At 41.2% G+C, this 16,184-nt stretch overlaps 1 protein-coding gene across 1 annotated transcript; it reads right to left on the bottom strand.

Moving 5' to 3' along the window:
* Nucleotides 1-1,501: 1,501 nt before the first annotated feature.
* Nucleotides 1,502-16,012, bottom strand: GPR26 (G protein-coupled receptor 26). The gene is made up of 3 exons (XM_074831478.1): nucleotides 14,990-16,012; nucleotides 9,287-9,400; nucleotides 1,502-1,785 (listed from the first exon to the last, which is right to left on the bottom strand). Exons 1-3 carry the CDS (start codon nucleotides 15,655-15,657, stop codon nucleotides 1,554-1,556), a joined length of 1,014 nt encoding a protein of 337 aa, XP_074687579.1. The 5' UTR covers nucleotides 15,658-16,012; the 3' UTR covers nucleotides 1,502-1,553.
* Nucleotides 16,013-16,184: the final 172 nt, after the last annotated feature.

The following is a 16,184-nucleotide window of genomic DNA, read 5'->3' as shown; positions in this document are numbered from 1 at the left end:
TATAATTTTGAGATATTATGAGGACAATACACTTTGTTGGCGCAAGTTTTAGAAACCGATTATTCCTAAAAATCATAACAACAGAAATGACAACTGATTAATTATTGCTTTTGATATTCTACAGCTTAATTAATAAGACAACACTTGAAAAACTGTCTCATTTCATAGTGTTTTCACTGAATTGAGAGAGAAGTCACTGAAAATTACCCAGGAAAGTCATTCTTCATGAGTCACTGGAGGACGGCTTCAGCATCACGTGTCTATGTGACAGTTGTGAAGCCATCTACCAGCTCTAGTTGTACTTATAATGAACTAAATAATGTTTACAAAATTAAGATATTGTGGTGGTGTCTGAGGAAGTGTGACATGCAGGATTGTCCAGGTTTTGAAAATTTTATTGGTATTTAGGCCTATGTTAGCTGCAGACTGAACTGAATGTATGGTAAATGATAATGACATTGCTGTGCATAACTGCAATCTAAAGCTATAAAGATCTATACTGAAACCTTCTGAGACTTGTATGTTCAGATGTGGATTCAGATTAGTGGCTGCACTTTCATGGTGGGGAGAGGGTCTATTATTTTTGCTCCACCTGGTTTGGAAATCATACTTTTAAACTCAGCTTTAGGCTCATCTTTCCTTTAACTAACATATCTGTAGGAAAAAGAACACCTCAGAAAAAGAGATTTTATCTTTTTTCCCCTTAGCACAGGACCCAGTTCTGCAGCTTTCGGCAAAATCCATCTCTTTATAGCTCAGATATACTGGAAGGTAGGCAGGAGGTATCCTGACCTTTCCATCCTGTCTACTATTTTTATTTTTCTGAAATTTAATGGGGAGAAAACTAATGGGATTCTGTGGAAGTTAATTAAAAATCTTAGAGGAGACATGACTGAATCCAGCCTGTAGCATACGTCAAAAGATATTTTTCTCTTCCTTCAATTCTACGGGATTGTTCAAAAAGTATGCATCAGAAGAGGTTGAAAGCTATGTTGGGCACTGTATGAGTATCTAGGGAAAGATTTTTCTATTAACATTTTTTCTATACAGGACCTACTCAAGCAACTAGGTTGGGGTAGTTTTTGTAAAGCCAGGTTTGCAACTCCACCAGAGAGAATGTTACCTGCAGCTAGTGAAAAATACAGCACAAATATCCCTGTGCATTTTTTGGAATAATCTTATGATGGCACTGGTTTGGTGCTCTGATTTGGGAGACATAAAGGCTCCCATTACTTTCATGAGTCCTGCTGAGGACTAGCTTTTTACCTTACATGTATGTGTAACTGCTGATGGAAATCAATGGGAGATTTGTATCTGCAAAGCCTGCAGGACCACAGATCAATAGCGCTCTTTTAGTCAGAGGCAGGAGGTACAAAGCCGCCTGCCTCCCTTAGGTGTTTCATGGGCTACTGGAGGGACACAGGCTGGGTTTCAACCTGTCCATGACTGCCTCCCGAAACCTTGACAGCTGAGGATAGCTACTAGGGATAGGCCAGTTACTTTTGTTTCCCATATATCATTTTATGTGTCTTGTAGGTCCCATACCAGGCTCCTCATTCATTCAGCTGCAATATATTCCGATTGTGCGATTCGTTCGTGAGGGCAGAGGAATTGATGGAGCTTCTTTTGAGGATCTTGTTTATGATGTCTTTCCACGTCTTCTTGTACTGATGCCGTAGCAAAGAGTACACAAAAGGGTCTGAAACAACTTTGCTGTAAGCTAAGCACTTGGAAATGATTCCCCAGTGGGAATTGATGTGGACCACAGAGGATAATTCAACAAGTCTGTGGAAAGAGGAAGGTTGAAAGAGTGAATATTCATTTTAAAAAAATGGAGCAACAGCACAACTGTGAGCCAATGACCGCCCCCAAACCCCAATTTATTCCTGGGCAATTGCAAGAAAACAAAAGAAAAGAAAGCCATACTCATGAAAATATGAATGTAGTCCTCCCCTTATACATTTCTAAGACTGCAAATGTAAACTTGAGGTGTTTCCCAAGGATGAGACTACTCAGCTCCTATCAGAGTGTCTTGACCTCCAAACTTCAAGGCATTCTTGACTCTGTACGTTTAGCTGTACATTTACTGAGGCTGGAAGTGGACCCTGGATGTGTCGCCTCCTAAAAAGCTCTCTTGAACATTGGCCTCAATAAACATTGAAGAATTTAGTGCAAAATGGAATAGCTCCATCAGGATATGAGGCAGTCTTCAAAAGAGCTTATTTATTTGTTATTGGAATACCCTTTTTAGAGACTGAACACTGAGTCTGAATCTCTGATGTAGAGCTGGGTTTTCAACTCATCTGGCTCACTCAAGCCATCAAGATATTTAGTAAAGGGCACCCCTCTCTCTAGAGTACTGTAGCCTAGCCCTATTTTTACTGTCTAGTGAACACCAAGTTTGAGATCATAAATATTATGTGGTAAGCAGGTCAACAGATCATGGAAAGTTTACTGCTGATGAGAAATATCATGCAGCATCTACTCATAAAATCATTTACCACATAACATAACCTCAACTCTTACACTTTTAGTCTCTGTGCCAAAACTTATCCGTACAGACAATGTGTCTTACTTTCTGTGATGACTCTGTGGACTTCAGTCCTAATAAGATCTCTTGCTAGACAATGACATTTCACTTTTCTTCATTTACTGCTTTTGTTTTGTGCATTTTTCTAGTAGCGTGTGTCATAAGATCATGTTTCTGGCAGCAGAAGTTCATCACAGACTTAATATAGCTCTAAAGGGAATGGAAGGAGTATAATCTCCCCAGGTCTGTTTCCTGATGATTTTCACACTTATTGTCACCATTGAATCCATCATGCACAGCAAATTTAATCACAAATACTGTAAAAAATTATTCTTGCATAGCCTAACATAATTTTCTAAATATTGATGAAAAGCCATACTTTGAGCACTGAAGTTTGAGATCGGGACACAAAGTGCCATTGCTTTGTCATATTCCCCTACCACTAACTATCTAAAAATCCAGCATCTAGTCTGAACTTGTGGTTCCAGGTCCCCTCTAGAATATCTAAGGAACCACCTCACCAGGGCTATCTACCTTTCTTAGTCAGTCCAGCTCTTAGAGAGAGACTTTGATGCTTTTAAACAGTTTGTCTGGATTGTAGAAGTGCACAAGGAAGGAAAATTCATCATTGAGAGATAGTATAATATATCTTGAATTTAAAAACTGGTCAGTTTAAAGGCCGAACTTATATATTTGCAACAAATTTAGCAAGGCAAAACTTGTAACTCAGGGGAGGGAGAGAGACAAGGAAGAGCTTTATATACTCCTCATACCTACACTAGCACAGATAGTTCACTTTGTACTGAGACAGAGCATTTTGGCATTGAAATATTGATAACTCCACAAGGTTTTCTTTCCCCATGTCTTTGAGCAACACTGAAGGGCAGTTCTGTTCAATATGTCTCTACAGCTGTTGAGAAACTATTGATTTTTCTAGAGGATGAACAGCCGTATGTGCTGTTAGAGAGCCCCACTATGCAATGGCAAATAAGATCTTTGCTGAAACAGCAGTGGGTGCTTTTAAACCTGCCTGAAAAATACTTCAGTTGCTAATGTTTCTTCTGAAAAAGCACCATTTCCAAGGAGCATTCTGAAGTGTGGTCCCTGCAGCAGCAATTACAATAGTGTTGGTACTTCAAGCAGTTTAGAGATGAGTATATTTTCCTCAGTCATTTTATTCTCATTCCATAAACTTCCACTACATCGTGTTGTTTAAAATAGCACTGGCAGATGGTATGGTCCAGTCATCTAAGCACAAAAGTGGGACTAAGGAGCCTTAATTTGTTACACCACTGACTATGAGCTTCTGTCTTCAATCTCCATTCTGGTTTGCCTAGACTGCAAACTCCATGGCAAGACCACTGTTTCTTCCTGGAGAGCACCATGGGTGTGCAGCCAGGGCTGGGGCTTTAGCCACTGTCACAGTATTGGTAATTCTAATATTGAGAATAGTTTTCTGTGCTTTGTGCTAGCAATTTGATCATTTTGTTATCACTTCCATCGGAAGTGAGGCGCACCTGTAAAATGATGCTTTTAGGGGTGGTGACATTGACCAAAGTGCTCTTTGGGCTCACAGATGTGTGAGACATTTGAGGTGACCAGGCTATGTTAGATGAAAATACTTGGGAATTGCTCTTGCCCCTCCACTCGTGCCTCTTGGCTCAGCTGATAACTGTAAGCAATTTTCAGATACCAAAGAACCGCCATCTGTCCCATTTCTCTCTCCTTTCATCTCGACTAAATAAATGTTGTTCTTTCAACCTCTCCTTGTAACTCATGGTTGATATCTTTCTTACAAAGTAGCTTCCAAACCCAGACATAATTATCATCTCCTCAAGCTACCGGGGGGTCTCATCTGGTGTATTCTCTCTTGTTTAATAAAATGTAGCTTATGACACCCACATTAATATGCTCTAAAATGAGAATTGACTATTTGGAAATTAATCATCTACTGAGTCATATTTACTTTGTAATCTACCATGAGCCATCCTTCTTATTACTATTCTTCACTTCACATATCTGATGCTTTCTTTGCATTTTGAATTTCATCATGTTGAATTTCATCTCGTTGATTTACTTTTACCAAATGCTTTGCAGATATGAATTTGATTAAGTTTAATTAAATTCAGAGAATGCCTTAAATGACCAAAATATGACAAATTTGTGTCTGAGTCTCTGTCAATCAGTTCTATGAGATGTTAACAATCTCCATTTAAAGCATACCAAATAGACACTTCAAGGTTGCAAGCCTAGACTTGCTAATTTTACCTTCATTGACTGATCAACTAAAAAGCCTACACTTTTATCGACAGAATTTTAAATATTTTCTTTCACTATGTTCCCTAAGTGTCCTTGATATTTACACATTTTGCAGTTCTTGTGTATTATTTTTTATAGCAAATTACATTTGCAGATATCAAACAGCAAACACAGAAATGCAGACAAACCCTAAGCTATGCAATTCTATTTCATGTACAAACAATCAAATATGAGTCTTTCAAGGCATATCACATACTTTATTGCCTTTGAAAGAGGGTTTCATTTCTCATTTATAAGGGAAATTATATGCATAGCTTCAATGCTCATGAAAAGTTTCAGCAAAAAAGAAGACATTTTCAGTGAAGGAGCATTAATATTTCAGTGCTACCTAATTCCCTATCTTGCTTTCATAAGCCACTCTTCTACTGTCTCGTCTTCAATCCTTTTTTATTTCAAAGCTATAAGCTGTTTTGCTGTGATACTTTGTTAATATTTTAGAAACTTATGATTCTGTAGCTTGTGTCCCGTCAAATGGCTATCCAATTATTTTATTTCATTTTCAGTAAACAAATGAAATTGCTGTGTTGAAAATTAAGATCTTGGTCTTTTATGCAGATAATACACACTGAAAACACTTCATATACATGTGCAGTTTATCACTTCAGTTGATATGCATACGTTCAGCTGGAGCCTACTACAATGGCAACGTTTCTGTTGTGCATTGCTTAAACCTGAGAATTTAACTGAATTATAGAGAAAATTCTGAATAGACCAGAGTCTCAAACATGTTAAAATGTTTTCTTGTTCAGTGGTGAAACAAAGCTGGCACTGCATTTTGGAGCTGTTAGATGATGAAGTTCTTACAAGAAGAAATTCGGTCCTTTCACCAAGAATCTGGATCAACTCTTTAAGCTTGCATTCCTAACATTTCTGCTTGTGTCTAATTCTTTTTTTTCTCCCCACACAAGTATCAGAATTGGACCTTAGTTGTTTCTTTTGTGTTAACGATATGAATAAGCTGACCATGAGTTTTATCTTGATGTTGATTTTATTTTATTTTCACTTTATTGCTTGGTAGACTGAATCTTTTGTATGCTGCCTTGCTAGCAAAAAAGCCCTATTTTAGTGATTGCTTCTTGACACAACAATGGCATTTAATGGTTGGACTAGATGATCTTCAAGGTCCGTTCCAACCTAGATGATTCTGTGATTCTGTGGCATTGCAGTGATTGTCAGCTGATTTACTCTTAGCCAGTTTTGCCTCTTAAGTGGTGCATATATATTACAACTGGCCAGTTTCTGTAAGGAAGCAGACTTTTGGACTCTTGTAGCTAATCTTGCAAATCCCTTGTAGCAAATCTTGCAAACCATTGTTTTTAGCTGTTGCTGTTCCTCAGAGCTGCAGGAACCACCTGTTAGCACAGAGATACGAGGATAGCAGGACATCACAGAGATATGATGATAGCAAGCAGCACTGTCCAGCTTGTACCAAAAGGTTTTTCCATCCAGGAGGAAAATATTTCTACCTCACATCAGCTGAGGCTTTTGACAAAGACTAGAAGGTCACTTTCTTCAAATATGTCAACCTAGGAATGCATAGGGAAATCATGCTATCATTTATACGCACAGACAGGCAAGAACACAACTTGCAGAGGAATTCTGCACTTGCTTGTCTACCTGAGAAGGATCTGCATGCAGAGGGCAAGCAATCACTTTAAAGACACAGTTTGTTTACCCCTTGTCCCCCAGAGATGATACAAGAGAATTTAATCTTCTTCTGCCTGTTCTACCATCCTCCTCTGTAACCTAAGGGCTTGGGGCTATGAACTTCTTTCTGATATTACTTCAGGATTTTTAATTTAAAGCTGATTTCCTTACACATTGACAGCACTTATTAACTTACATGATCAAAGTTCTGTATTCCAATATGAAATGCCTGGAGTTGGAAATTAATATTAGAAATTGGTATGACTTATTTTAATTTCTTATGAAAAAGCTCCTTGGAGAAAATAGGTTTTGAACAATGTTATTTAATCACATAATGATAAATACAGCAAAAGAAGAGATGTGTACTAATAGAATTTTTACAAACCAAGAAACAAGTTTTGCCTAGAAATAAATAATATAGGGTAATACATCTGTCATGCTGGTACAGTGGAAACAAATCAAGAAGAGTCAGATTCTACTGATAAACTACTTACAGTCAGCCACTGAACTAATTAGAAGGGTGTTTTCTTGATAAAAGTGGTGCCTAATCTGATTTTTACCTTAATGTAATCTGAAAAACTCTGGTTTACTCTGAGAAGAATTTTTCTGGCTGGGGTTATAAGCACAACTCCTTCGCTGGTTCATGGAATTCCTAGAGAAAACTGTTTGTTTTTAGTGTGGAAGCAGAAAGATGTTGTTATAGTAAAGCCTTGTGATTTGCTGCTTTCAGGCCTCAATTCATGAAGTACTTAAAAGCATGTTTAATTTAAGCGTATTGCTGATTAGTGCTGGCTGTCCAAATGAGAGGCTGAGCAATACACTTCATCAGCTATCTTCTGTTCACTGCCTTGAAAAGTGATTGACTGCCTCTATCTTGTGCATGCAAAGCACTGGACATAGTCCAGAAAATAATACTTGCTTACATAATTATGTTCAAAAGCCTCCTAATCCCCTTGACTTCAACACCCTCAGCTGTCTGTGTGATGCATAGGGAAGCACAGTAATACATGTCCTCAAGTACCCGTCCGTGCAGCAGAGTGTCCAACAAGGTCTTGAGGGGGATGCAAGTAGCTGAAGAGGGAATTCCCCATAGTCTGTTGTGCAGCCATCCCCCTAGATGTGTCAGAACTGAAAAGGCCAGGAAAATGATAACTTTTTCCCCACCTAGCATGCCTGGCCAGTGCCCAACCCTTCAAGCATTATTCATGCATTCAAGACCCTACATCTTGACTCTTGTCATAGTCACCCTGTGGCACAGCTATTAGTCCTCAACAGATTGAAGATTCAGGAGAACATTTAAGTGATCCTTGTATGTAGCCAAGGGAGGAGGACCAGGATTTTTCCAACCCCTCTGCTGTACCTACTAGGACAGAAATTAGGATGCCACAGACTTAAGAGGAGGTGGGGAGGTGGTGCCTGAATGCTGGGCTGAGATACCTGTGGAGAAGAACAAAAGTACTTCTGACAGTTCTGGTTAGAGCATTCGGCGTCACTCGGGACGGAGCTGCAAGCTACCCTGTGACTGCGATGATTTTCACTAAGTTCAGAGAGCCAGCATATAATGAAATATAACCATTTGTAATGAGACAAATACTCTGATATACTATAGTGTGAGAACTAAGGCTAAATGTTCATAATTATAAATCCTTTCATGCTCTTTTAGTATATGTGGCATGGAGTGTCTTCTTGTGACTACTGAGTGAAAGTAAAGGTAAATATAGTAACACTGTTACAAATGTATTTGCAGCATTGTTACAAATAAACAGCATGAATCAATTAGCTATTATTATTACCATGAACATATAATCAATGAGACATGCAGGTTTCCATTTTTACTAAGAGACTACAAGACCTTTTTGTGAATTGTTTTGTTAGAAATAGAAGTTCAGGATATTATACTGAATTGAAAAAACTTGTGGTTGGCTACATGCCCATACTGAGTCTAGCTTTTTCAATGATTTTTTATGATGGATTTGAGTTTGACTGAAGTCAGCCCCAATAATTTTTTTTGATAGTATTGGAATAGGAGATACTTTAAAAATATTTGTTCCTTTCTATGTTCTGCATAGCAGCATTTCAGTTTCTCCAGAGTCTTTTAAAAAGGAATGCAATTTGTAAATTTCCTTCAACTAGGTAACAATTTTCTGGATATACTCACTTTTTAATACTTTTTGTTTCATAGGAATAATTTTGTGTTTCCCACAGGAGCCATTTCCAAAGATAAGCTAGTAGATAAGGACATCTAACCATAAATCACAAGAATTTGTTTTTAGTTATGAGCCAGAAGAGCTTTGATATTTGATGTTTATGACTAATAAACTCTATCCAGTCAGACAAAACTATTGTTTAAGTCTGAGGGCCATGTTCTCACCTCAGATAGATCTTGTTGACCAGATTTTTAGTCTGACCTATTCAACCAGGTGTATTCCCCTGCAGATCACCCCCTGAACCAGGGAGGCAATCTGAGGAGTACATGACTATTTGACCTGAAAAAAAGTCTGCAAAATCCTGTGGACTGACTTCCTAAATCACTCCCATGTGACCAACATCTCAACTAGGCTGACTGAACAGAGTTTGGCTCACCGACTGCATCAGGATTGTATCGGATAAGTGCTATGACATTTTGTACAGTTTTGTTAGCTCAGTAAATGCAATCTCTGTCATAGAAGTGGAAACGGTGCATAAAATTTTCACAGGAGACTTGAATCATTTTCTGGTTCAGCATGCCCTACTTCTCTGAGTTAAGAATGCATCTCAGTAGTCTTTTCCACTGTGTAGGTTCACACTTACCTTGTAATTACATAAGGTGCAAAACAAAGTATAAAAGTACCAATAAAGGTACTTATTTTCTTTGTTGCTCGCTGCCTCCGTCTCTTTTGTTCTTCTAGACAACGCTCTCTTACACTGTGTGACATTCAACACAAACAAGAACATGAATCATAATATCAGGTAGCAGATTTTAATGGCTTTACTTATGGAATGATGGAAATCAATCGTTCCAGTAAGTGCTGTATTCACATAAGCCAATACCAGGTGCACTGTATTTTTATGGGACAATACCAAGTATTAATGCATTATATGATCATCTTACCCTCCAAAAACAATTACTGAGAAATACATGATTGTATATTTATATGCACACACCCTCATTATATCAATTTATATATAGTCAAATTGGTGGAATTCAGCCTTGAATTCAGTTGCAGCTCCTTTCTGAATTACTGTAAGCTGTATTTGCAGGCCAGAGTTTGCCTCATAATATTCAGAGATTTGGAAAATATCCAGAGTGGGGTAGGCAGGATGCTACTTCCCTAGAAACAGCAATTACAACACCACTACCTTAGATAGGAGAAACTTCCCAGCAAGATAAGCAGTAAGACACAATAAAATCATAACAAGAAAAACATTCAGCCCAACGTTGGAGCAATCACTGTATCCCATAGCTGTCAACCATGTGGCTGTAAATCTTTCGGCAGCCTCTGCAGCTGTGCATGGCTGCCGTGCTGAACGCTCTGCAAAGTCAAGAATTGTACAATAAATCCACAGTGCTGTGATATTCTGACTCCTCACCTCAAACCAGCCTTGTTCCCAACTAAACAGTTACAAATTAGTGACACCCTGGGGTTTTTTCCTACCTGTGACATTTTAGGACAAGAGCTCCTCCTTTCATTTTCCCGGTGGAGGTCTCACCAGGTCACCAGAGAGCTGCTGAGAGCCTTGGTGTGGCAGCAAGGTGATGGGAGCACGGGGCTGAGACCACACTTCCACTGCAAGAAATCTCCTTTGAAATCAGCACCTCTGCTTGCCAAAAGAGTGATAACGTGAAAACCCATCCTCCTTCTCTACCAGCTTGTGTAACTCCTGTGCGGGCTGTGCATTTCGAGGGAAGTGGATGAGTTACTGTCTTCTCCAGGCAGGTAGGTTGGCTAGACAGCACTGGTTGTATCTCTCAGAGAACCAGGCTCATCTGTACCTGAGCAAATCCCTTTGGGAAAGGGAAAAACAAAGCCCAACTGCAGTCCTGAAACCCCTCTCTACGCACATAGCAGCGCTGCTACGTGCTGACTCATCGCACAGGCCTCACAGTAATGCGATCATGTCTCGGGCAAACACTGGCCCATGTGCTGCATTTTGTAACTGCTTGGCACTGGTCTCTCCTTTTTTATTGTAAATTTGTAATTGATGACTCACTGTTAGGTTCCACACTCACATACATTAATAGCTGTGAGGTTTATGGCCATAGCCTTACACTTACATTATTTGCTGTACCTGCAAATGTTTGTCCATCATCTAAATGCATGTTATGTCCTGAGGATCTCAGTGTGCTTTGGTGACCTCTGTGGCAGTGAGTTCTAATGTTTTACCTTTTGGTTGTGTAAAAGAAAATGTGTTTCTTTTGTTTCATTTTATATATGTTCTTACACTGCCAGTCCCAAGAGCAGCTATCATGATCTACAAAATGAAATAAATACTGGAGGAAAAGTTTGTTCCCCTTGAAATAACAATGTCTTGCTCTTAAAGAATATGCCTAAGTAGAATTAAACCACATCTAAAAGTGTTACATGTTCTATGTCTGAGTTATTTGCAGCTAGAAATGACAGCTGAGAAGGAAAAAAAATCCACCTTTTCAAGGCAACCTATGTGCTTTCAGTTCTGCAAGAGCTGGAGAACTTGAAGTATTTTTAGGTGCAGACAGATGATCTTAGAGGTTTGACAGCTTTGCTTAAGACCTGTGTTATTAAATTCATCATATCCCAGGCACACAGCAATATAGGAAAAGAAATCTCCAGGGTAGGTTCAATTAGGGTGCTGTTAGGGTGTAGAAGGTTGTGTATTTTTTGTCTCTAACAGTTTCCCCAGTTACATCTTTTTCCTACTGGCACATACAAAGCTGTCTTTGACTCCTGGAGCTCAGACATTGCTTGGGAAGTCCTGATAGACTTCAACCAATTTCTTTTTTTCAGTCTTTCCAGATGTAGCTAATAATTATCACATTACAGAGGAAGGTATTTTATCTCATTCCTTCCTATAGACAGTGTACACAGATGAGTATTTTGCTTTTGCACACACTTTTATGCACTAAGATAAGAACATATACGAAAATTCCAGTAGTGACACTAGTAATAGAATTGGATTATTGTCTAAGCTTTCATTTAAAGATTTTAATATCCTGGAAAATCTGAGATATATCCCTTTGAAGGTTTGGTATTTTAAACAAAGTTTATGAGATACTGGACCTAAAGATCTGTAAAGCTGGATACACCAAAAAAATAGTATAGATAATCTGGGTGAAGAAACACATGGGTTAAGCACTTAAGTGAAGTCTTGCCCAAATCTCCCACAATACCAAAGATACCTTGGTCTTAAGCAGAAAAGTCAAGAAAAAGCATTATCCGGTAAAAATGCCTGAGCTAACTTGAAAGCACATGTGCCCTAAACACTCACACGATTTTGTGTGGTATTTAGAGGTTTCCTTTGTACTCGTCTTGAATGATCTTCAGAAGATCACTCGTGTCTTTCCAAGTCACAGGTAATAAAGCCATCTGTCATAATGCCTGTCGCTAGACCCCCTTGCGGGTAGATTCTGAGTCATAGGAAGCAGCAAATTGTCTGTACATATTTCTCGGTGTTGAAACTAGACCGTACAAAAAGCCAGAAAAGTCAGGGCAGTCTAAGGTGGGATTGCAAACTTTGTTCTCTCATGTGCCTTCTCCCAGCATCCATGTCTGTGTTATTAGGTGCCATAGTAAACACTGAAATTGCCTGTATATATACCACTTACATAATTCAAATGATGCTTTTGTTATGTCAGAGCTTTATGAACATCACTGACTGCTCCAGGAGACCTGCAGACTTCGTGCAGCTCTCACAGCAGGGAAAGCAACCCAAGGTCTGACCCTTTCAGCAGCGGTAGCTGTCACCAGTTAAAGCAGCACCGCCATAGGTCAAATTAGCCACCATTCCCATAATCTAGAAAAGAAGCTAAAACTCTCCTTTCTTAGCGAGAGGCACTAGAATAAGCCGGTGCAAGAGAGATTTAAGAGTTAGTAATACAGGTTACTCACAGCAAATTGCCTGTACAACTCTGTCCCCTCTGAAGAAAGGAGCTATCATTCCCACAACCCCATTGAATCCACCCCTTGGTGAGATGATTACAAAATGCACGAGCACCCTCAACTAGACCAGAAAAAATGCAGAGGAGGAGAAATACCATTGAGATCTTTGCCCTTTTTCTAAACTTCGCTGTGCAGTCCAGGCATACTTTAAGCATTAGGCATAATGATTGCTATTTCAAATAGTCCCAGTGTGTTTATGGCACTGTCCCAGGAGTGACCACCACAACTCATAGTGTGTGCAGGAGCTAAGACCAGTCAAGGCACAGTTTAGCAACCAGACAGCACATAGGGCAGAAGGGTGTTTTTTCCTCTGTGTGACTTGGTGGATAAGTTAAGATTTACACATGTGTTTCTCAAGAACAGTAACAGGACTTGCCCAAAGTTCTGCTCTGCATTCTTGGTCAAGAGACAGATCAAACAGCTTAACTGGAGAATTTTGAGCAAATTTTTCTGTTCCTCTAACAGTGTGCTGTCCTTCCCTGATCCTTTCAGACTTATTTGCCTTAGGCTTAGGAATCCCCAAAATATGACCTTTTTTTGAGGACAGCCACATGTGCTTTCATTCCTGCAGCTCTGATCCTGGCTGGCTGCAAATGGAGAGAGCTGGTGTCTGCTTCCAGCTTGCAAAGGACAGCAAGGGGGATCAGGTGGGATGTCTGGCATGGGACTGCCCTCTTCAACTGCTCTCAGGTTTACTTTCTTCCAGGCAGACTTTTTTCCCCCATATCAGATACCTTCCTGCACTGCCAGCTGCCAGCATTTTTCTGAAAGACATTTCCCTTCAGTGTCTGACAGAGACAGTCTAAACCTTAAGATCCTGTCTCTGACTGTCTCCCAAGCAGCACACGCATCCCTCACAGCTGCTCTGTCACCCGACTTAGCCAGACCATTTCACCCCTTTTTTCCAGGCAAACACATCAGACCCTTCCCTTTCTAATCACCCACTCCATCCACACTAAGCCCTAAGACAGCCTCTGAGCAAACCAAGCTGATTTCTTTCCACACTGTGACCAGTGCCTTTGATTATGCCTTTGCAGAGGTCACCCGTTGACTCTGCTGTCCCATCCCAGTCATAGCTGGGTCTCAGCCCCCTCCACCCCAGCTCATCAGAGCTTCTCAGCCCTCAGCCAGGACTCACTGATCCATCGGCTACCCTGTCCTGCTCTGTCCTGCCACAGCTGTGCAGGTTCATTTCCCAAATCCCTGTTTCCTGAGCAGATCACTCTGGCTTGTCCTGCTGCTCGCTTCTCACCAGCCTGATCCCACGTCCTTCCAGCTGTGCCTGTTTTGGTCCTCTCTGTTTCCTCCTCTCAGTTCTTGTGGGCAGAGCCATCATGTACTCACAGCACACACTGACATCCTCCTCCCCCGTGCACCGGGCACCTTCCCCAGCTCCTCGCCAGGATCGCTGCTTGCCCAGCACCACCCTTGGACTTACATTCAGCAAGGTTTTCTCTCCTTCAGCTTTGCCACTATGATCCCCTTACTGTCCCAAGGAAAGCTGTCTCTCCCACCCTCCCTCCTCTGGCCAAATCTGCATCCCTTACAGATCCAGACATAGCCTATTCATGCAAGATTTATAGTTTGTGCATAATCCCTGATGTGACTCTCTTGCAGAACATCCCAGCACACATTCATACCTGTTTGGTGCTTGCCTTCAAGCCCATTATCCCCCCAGTCCCCAGAGACTTTTCTCCTCTTGTACTTAAAGACTCATTTGAAATGAACTTTATACATCCCTGGCTTGTCATATTAACATTGCTACTGATGTCTCTCTCACTTAGATTTAAGCATAGGCACTCAAGTGTATGCATTCTGCAGATGTTATTCCCTTGCAATTCTGCCTTCAGGAAAGATAAAGTTATAGAGAGCACAGGAATAGGGAAACTGCTGAGTGAAGGAGTGGCACGCAGCACCCAGCTTCACTTCTGAACTCCGACTGAAGGGACATGTGCAGCCTCAGCCTGCTCCCTCTAAGGGATCCAGCAACATTTTGGGCTGACAGTGTCAAAAAATGTAAATCTATCGACTGCTAAATCCATCTTCGGAGACAAAGGGCAGTGATCTGATCACTATCTCAAAGGGAAGTGCATGCTCAGCCAAAACTGCCTGTTTCTTTGCTCTCCCTCCCAAAACAAGACATTAAGTATGAGAAGAAAGAGTTGTTTCTGCAACCAGAAAAATAAACACAAGTAAAAAGAAACATGCAGAACAGAAACTGGCAAGAGAACAAAAACTGGCAAGAAGGATGCTTGTTTTATCCCCCTCCCCATCCCCTGTTGTGATACAGATCAGACCGTATTTAACATAACACTGAACCCCATCCTGGCTTCCCCTGCAGTGAGTATCTCACTTGCTGAACACACAGGCACCTTACCTGGGATGGATGTCCACAAGCAGCACCAGGGTCTGCATAGTGATCACGTCAATCCTCTTACAGTGAAACCGTGCCACCTTCAGCACTTTTAGATATGTGAAACACAGGACTATAAGGGAGAGGAGGAAGCTGAGGGTGTGAAAGACCCCAGTGAAAATCACAAACTGTGTCCTATCCTCTGGTCTCTTGTTGTACAGGGTGCAGGAGGCATAGAGGTGATGGAAACCCACCCAGGAGAGAGAAGCTGCCACTATCGGGAACGACACCGAGTGTAACCACGTGTAGCTCAGTATAAGAGCAGCATCTCTGTACCTCATTTTGGAGTGATAACTTAGAGGGAAGACAACAGCAATCCACCTGTCAATGCTCAAAGCTGCCATGCTCAACATGGAGTTCGTGGTGAGAAAAGTCTCCAGGAAGCCCACAATGTGGCAGATCTGATCTCCTCCTGGTTGACTCTTGTAAATGATCCCAGCCAAGGTCAGGGGCATGTTCGAAACAGTCATCAACAGGTTGCAGAAGGTGAGGTTGAGGATGAACAATCCCGGGACCTGCTTGCGGATGTCAGCGCTGTACAGGAAGCACATCAGCACCAGCACGTTGGCCAGCAGGGCCACAAGCATCAGCACCACCACCACGAAAGCCAGGATCACCTCCCAGATGCTCATGGTGCGTCCAGTCACAGGAGGGACATCTCCGAAACTGCACCGTGATGGCACCCGGGGAACATGGTGTGAGGCGCGCTCACCTCGCCCTCCTCCCCAGCCTGCTCGCACTCTTGCATGCCCTCCGTATTTTTAGAAGAACTGCCGTTTTTTTCTCCAACCTCCCCCTCCTCGCTGCTCCTTTCCACGTCAACGCTTTCCGAGACGTGCACAAAAGCACTGGGAATGCCCATCAAACTGCGAGGAGGGCTTAAAAAATATCAGCAGGACTGAACCACTGTCTCCACTTGGTCCATTCGAAGGAGAGCAGGTTATTCTGAGAAATTGCTCTCCTGAGATCCCTAATTATCAGCCCAAAGCTTGCAAGCAATTCACCGACTGAATTGTGCTCTCTTTCTCTCTTGCTTTCTGTCTCTCTCTCTCTCTCTTGCTCTTACTCTCCCCTCCCCTCTCCTCCAACCCTCACTCCCTTCCAGGCTGAATGTAACCTGCTTTTTATGATCACAGATAAAAACCCCATTAATGGATTA

This window comes from Strix aluco, chromosome 7, assembly GCF_031877795.1.
Source record: "Strix aluco isolate bStrAlu1 chromosome 7, bStrAlu1.hap1, whole genome shotgun sequence".
In the NCBI taxonomy this organism is placed as follows: Eukaryota; Metazoa; Chordata; class Aves; order Strigiformes; family Strigidae; genus Strix; species Strix aluco.
The sequence above is the reverse complement of the archived record's forward strand: the minus strand, read 5'-3'. Positions and strand labels throughout refer to the sequence as shown.

What these genes read in the sequence shown, in the direction of transcription:
- GPR26 (XM_074831478.1), bottom strand. Translation starts at nt 15,657, where the DNA reads ATGAGCATCTGGGAGGTGATCCTGGCTTTCGTGGTGGTGGTGCTGATG. An exon ending in CTTGTGGACATCCATCCCAG is followed by an intron (nt 9,401 to 14,989) that starts GTAAGGTGCCTG and finishes AATGTCACACAG; the next exon opens with TGTAAGAGAGCGTTGTCTAG. An exon ending in GCACCTTATGTAATTACAAG is followed by an intron (nt 1,786 to 9,286) that starts GTAAGTGTGAAC and finishes CTCTTTCCACAG; the next exon opens with ACTTGTTGAATTATCCTCTG.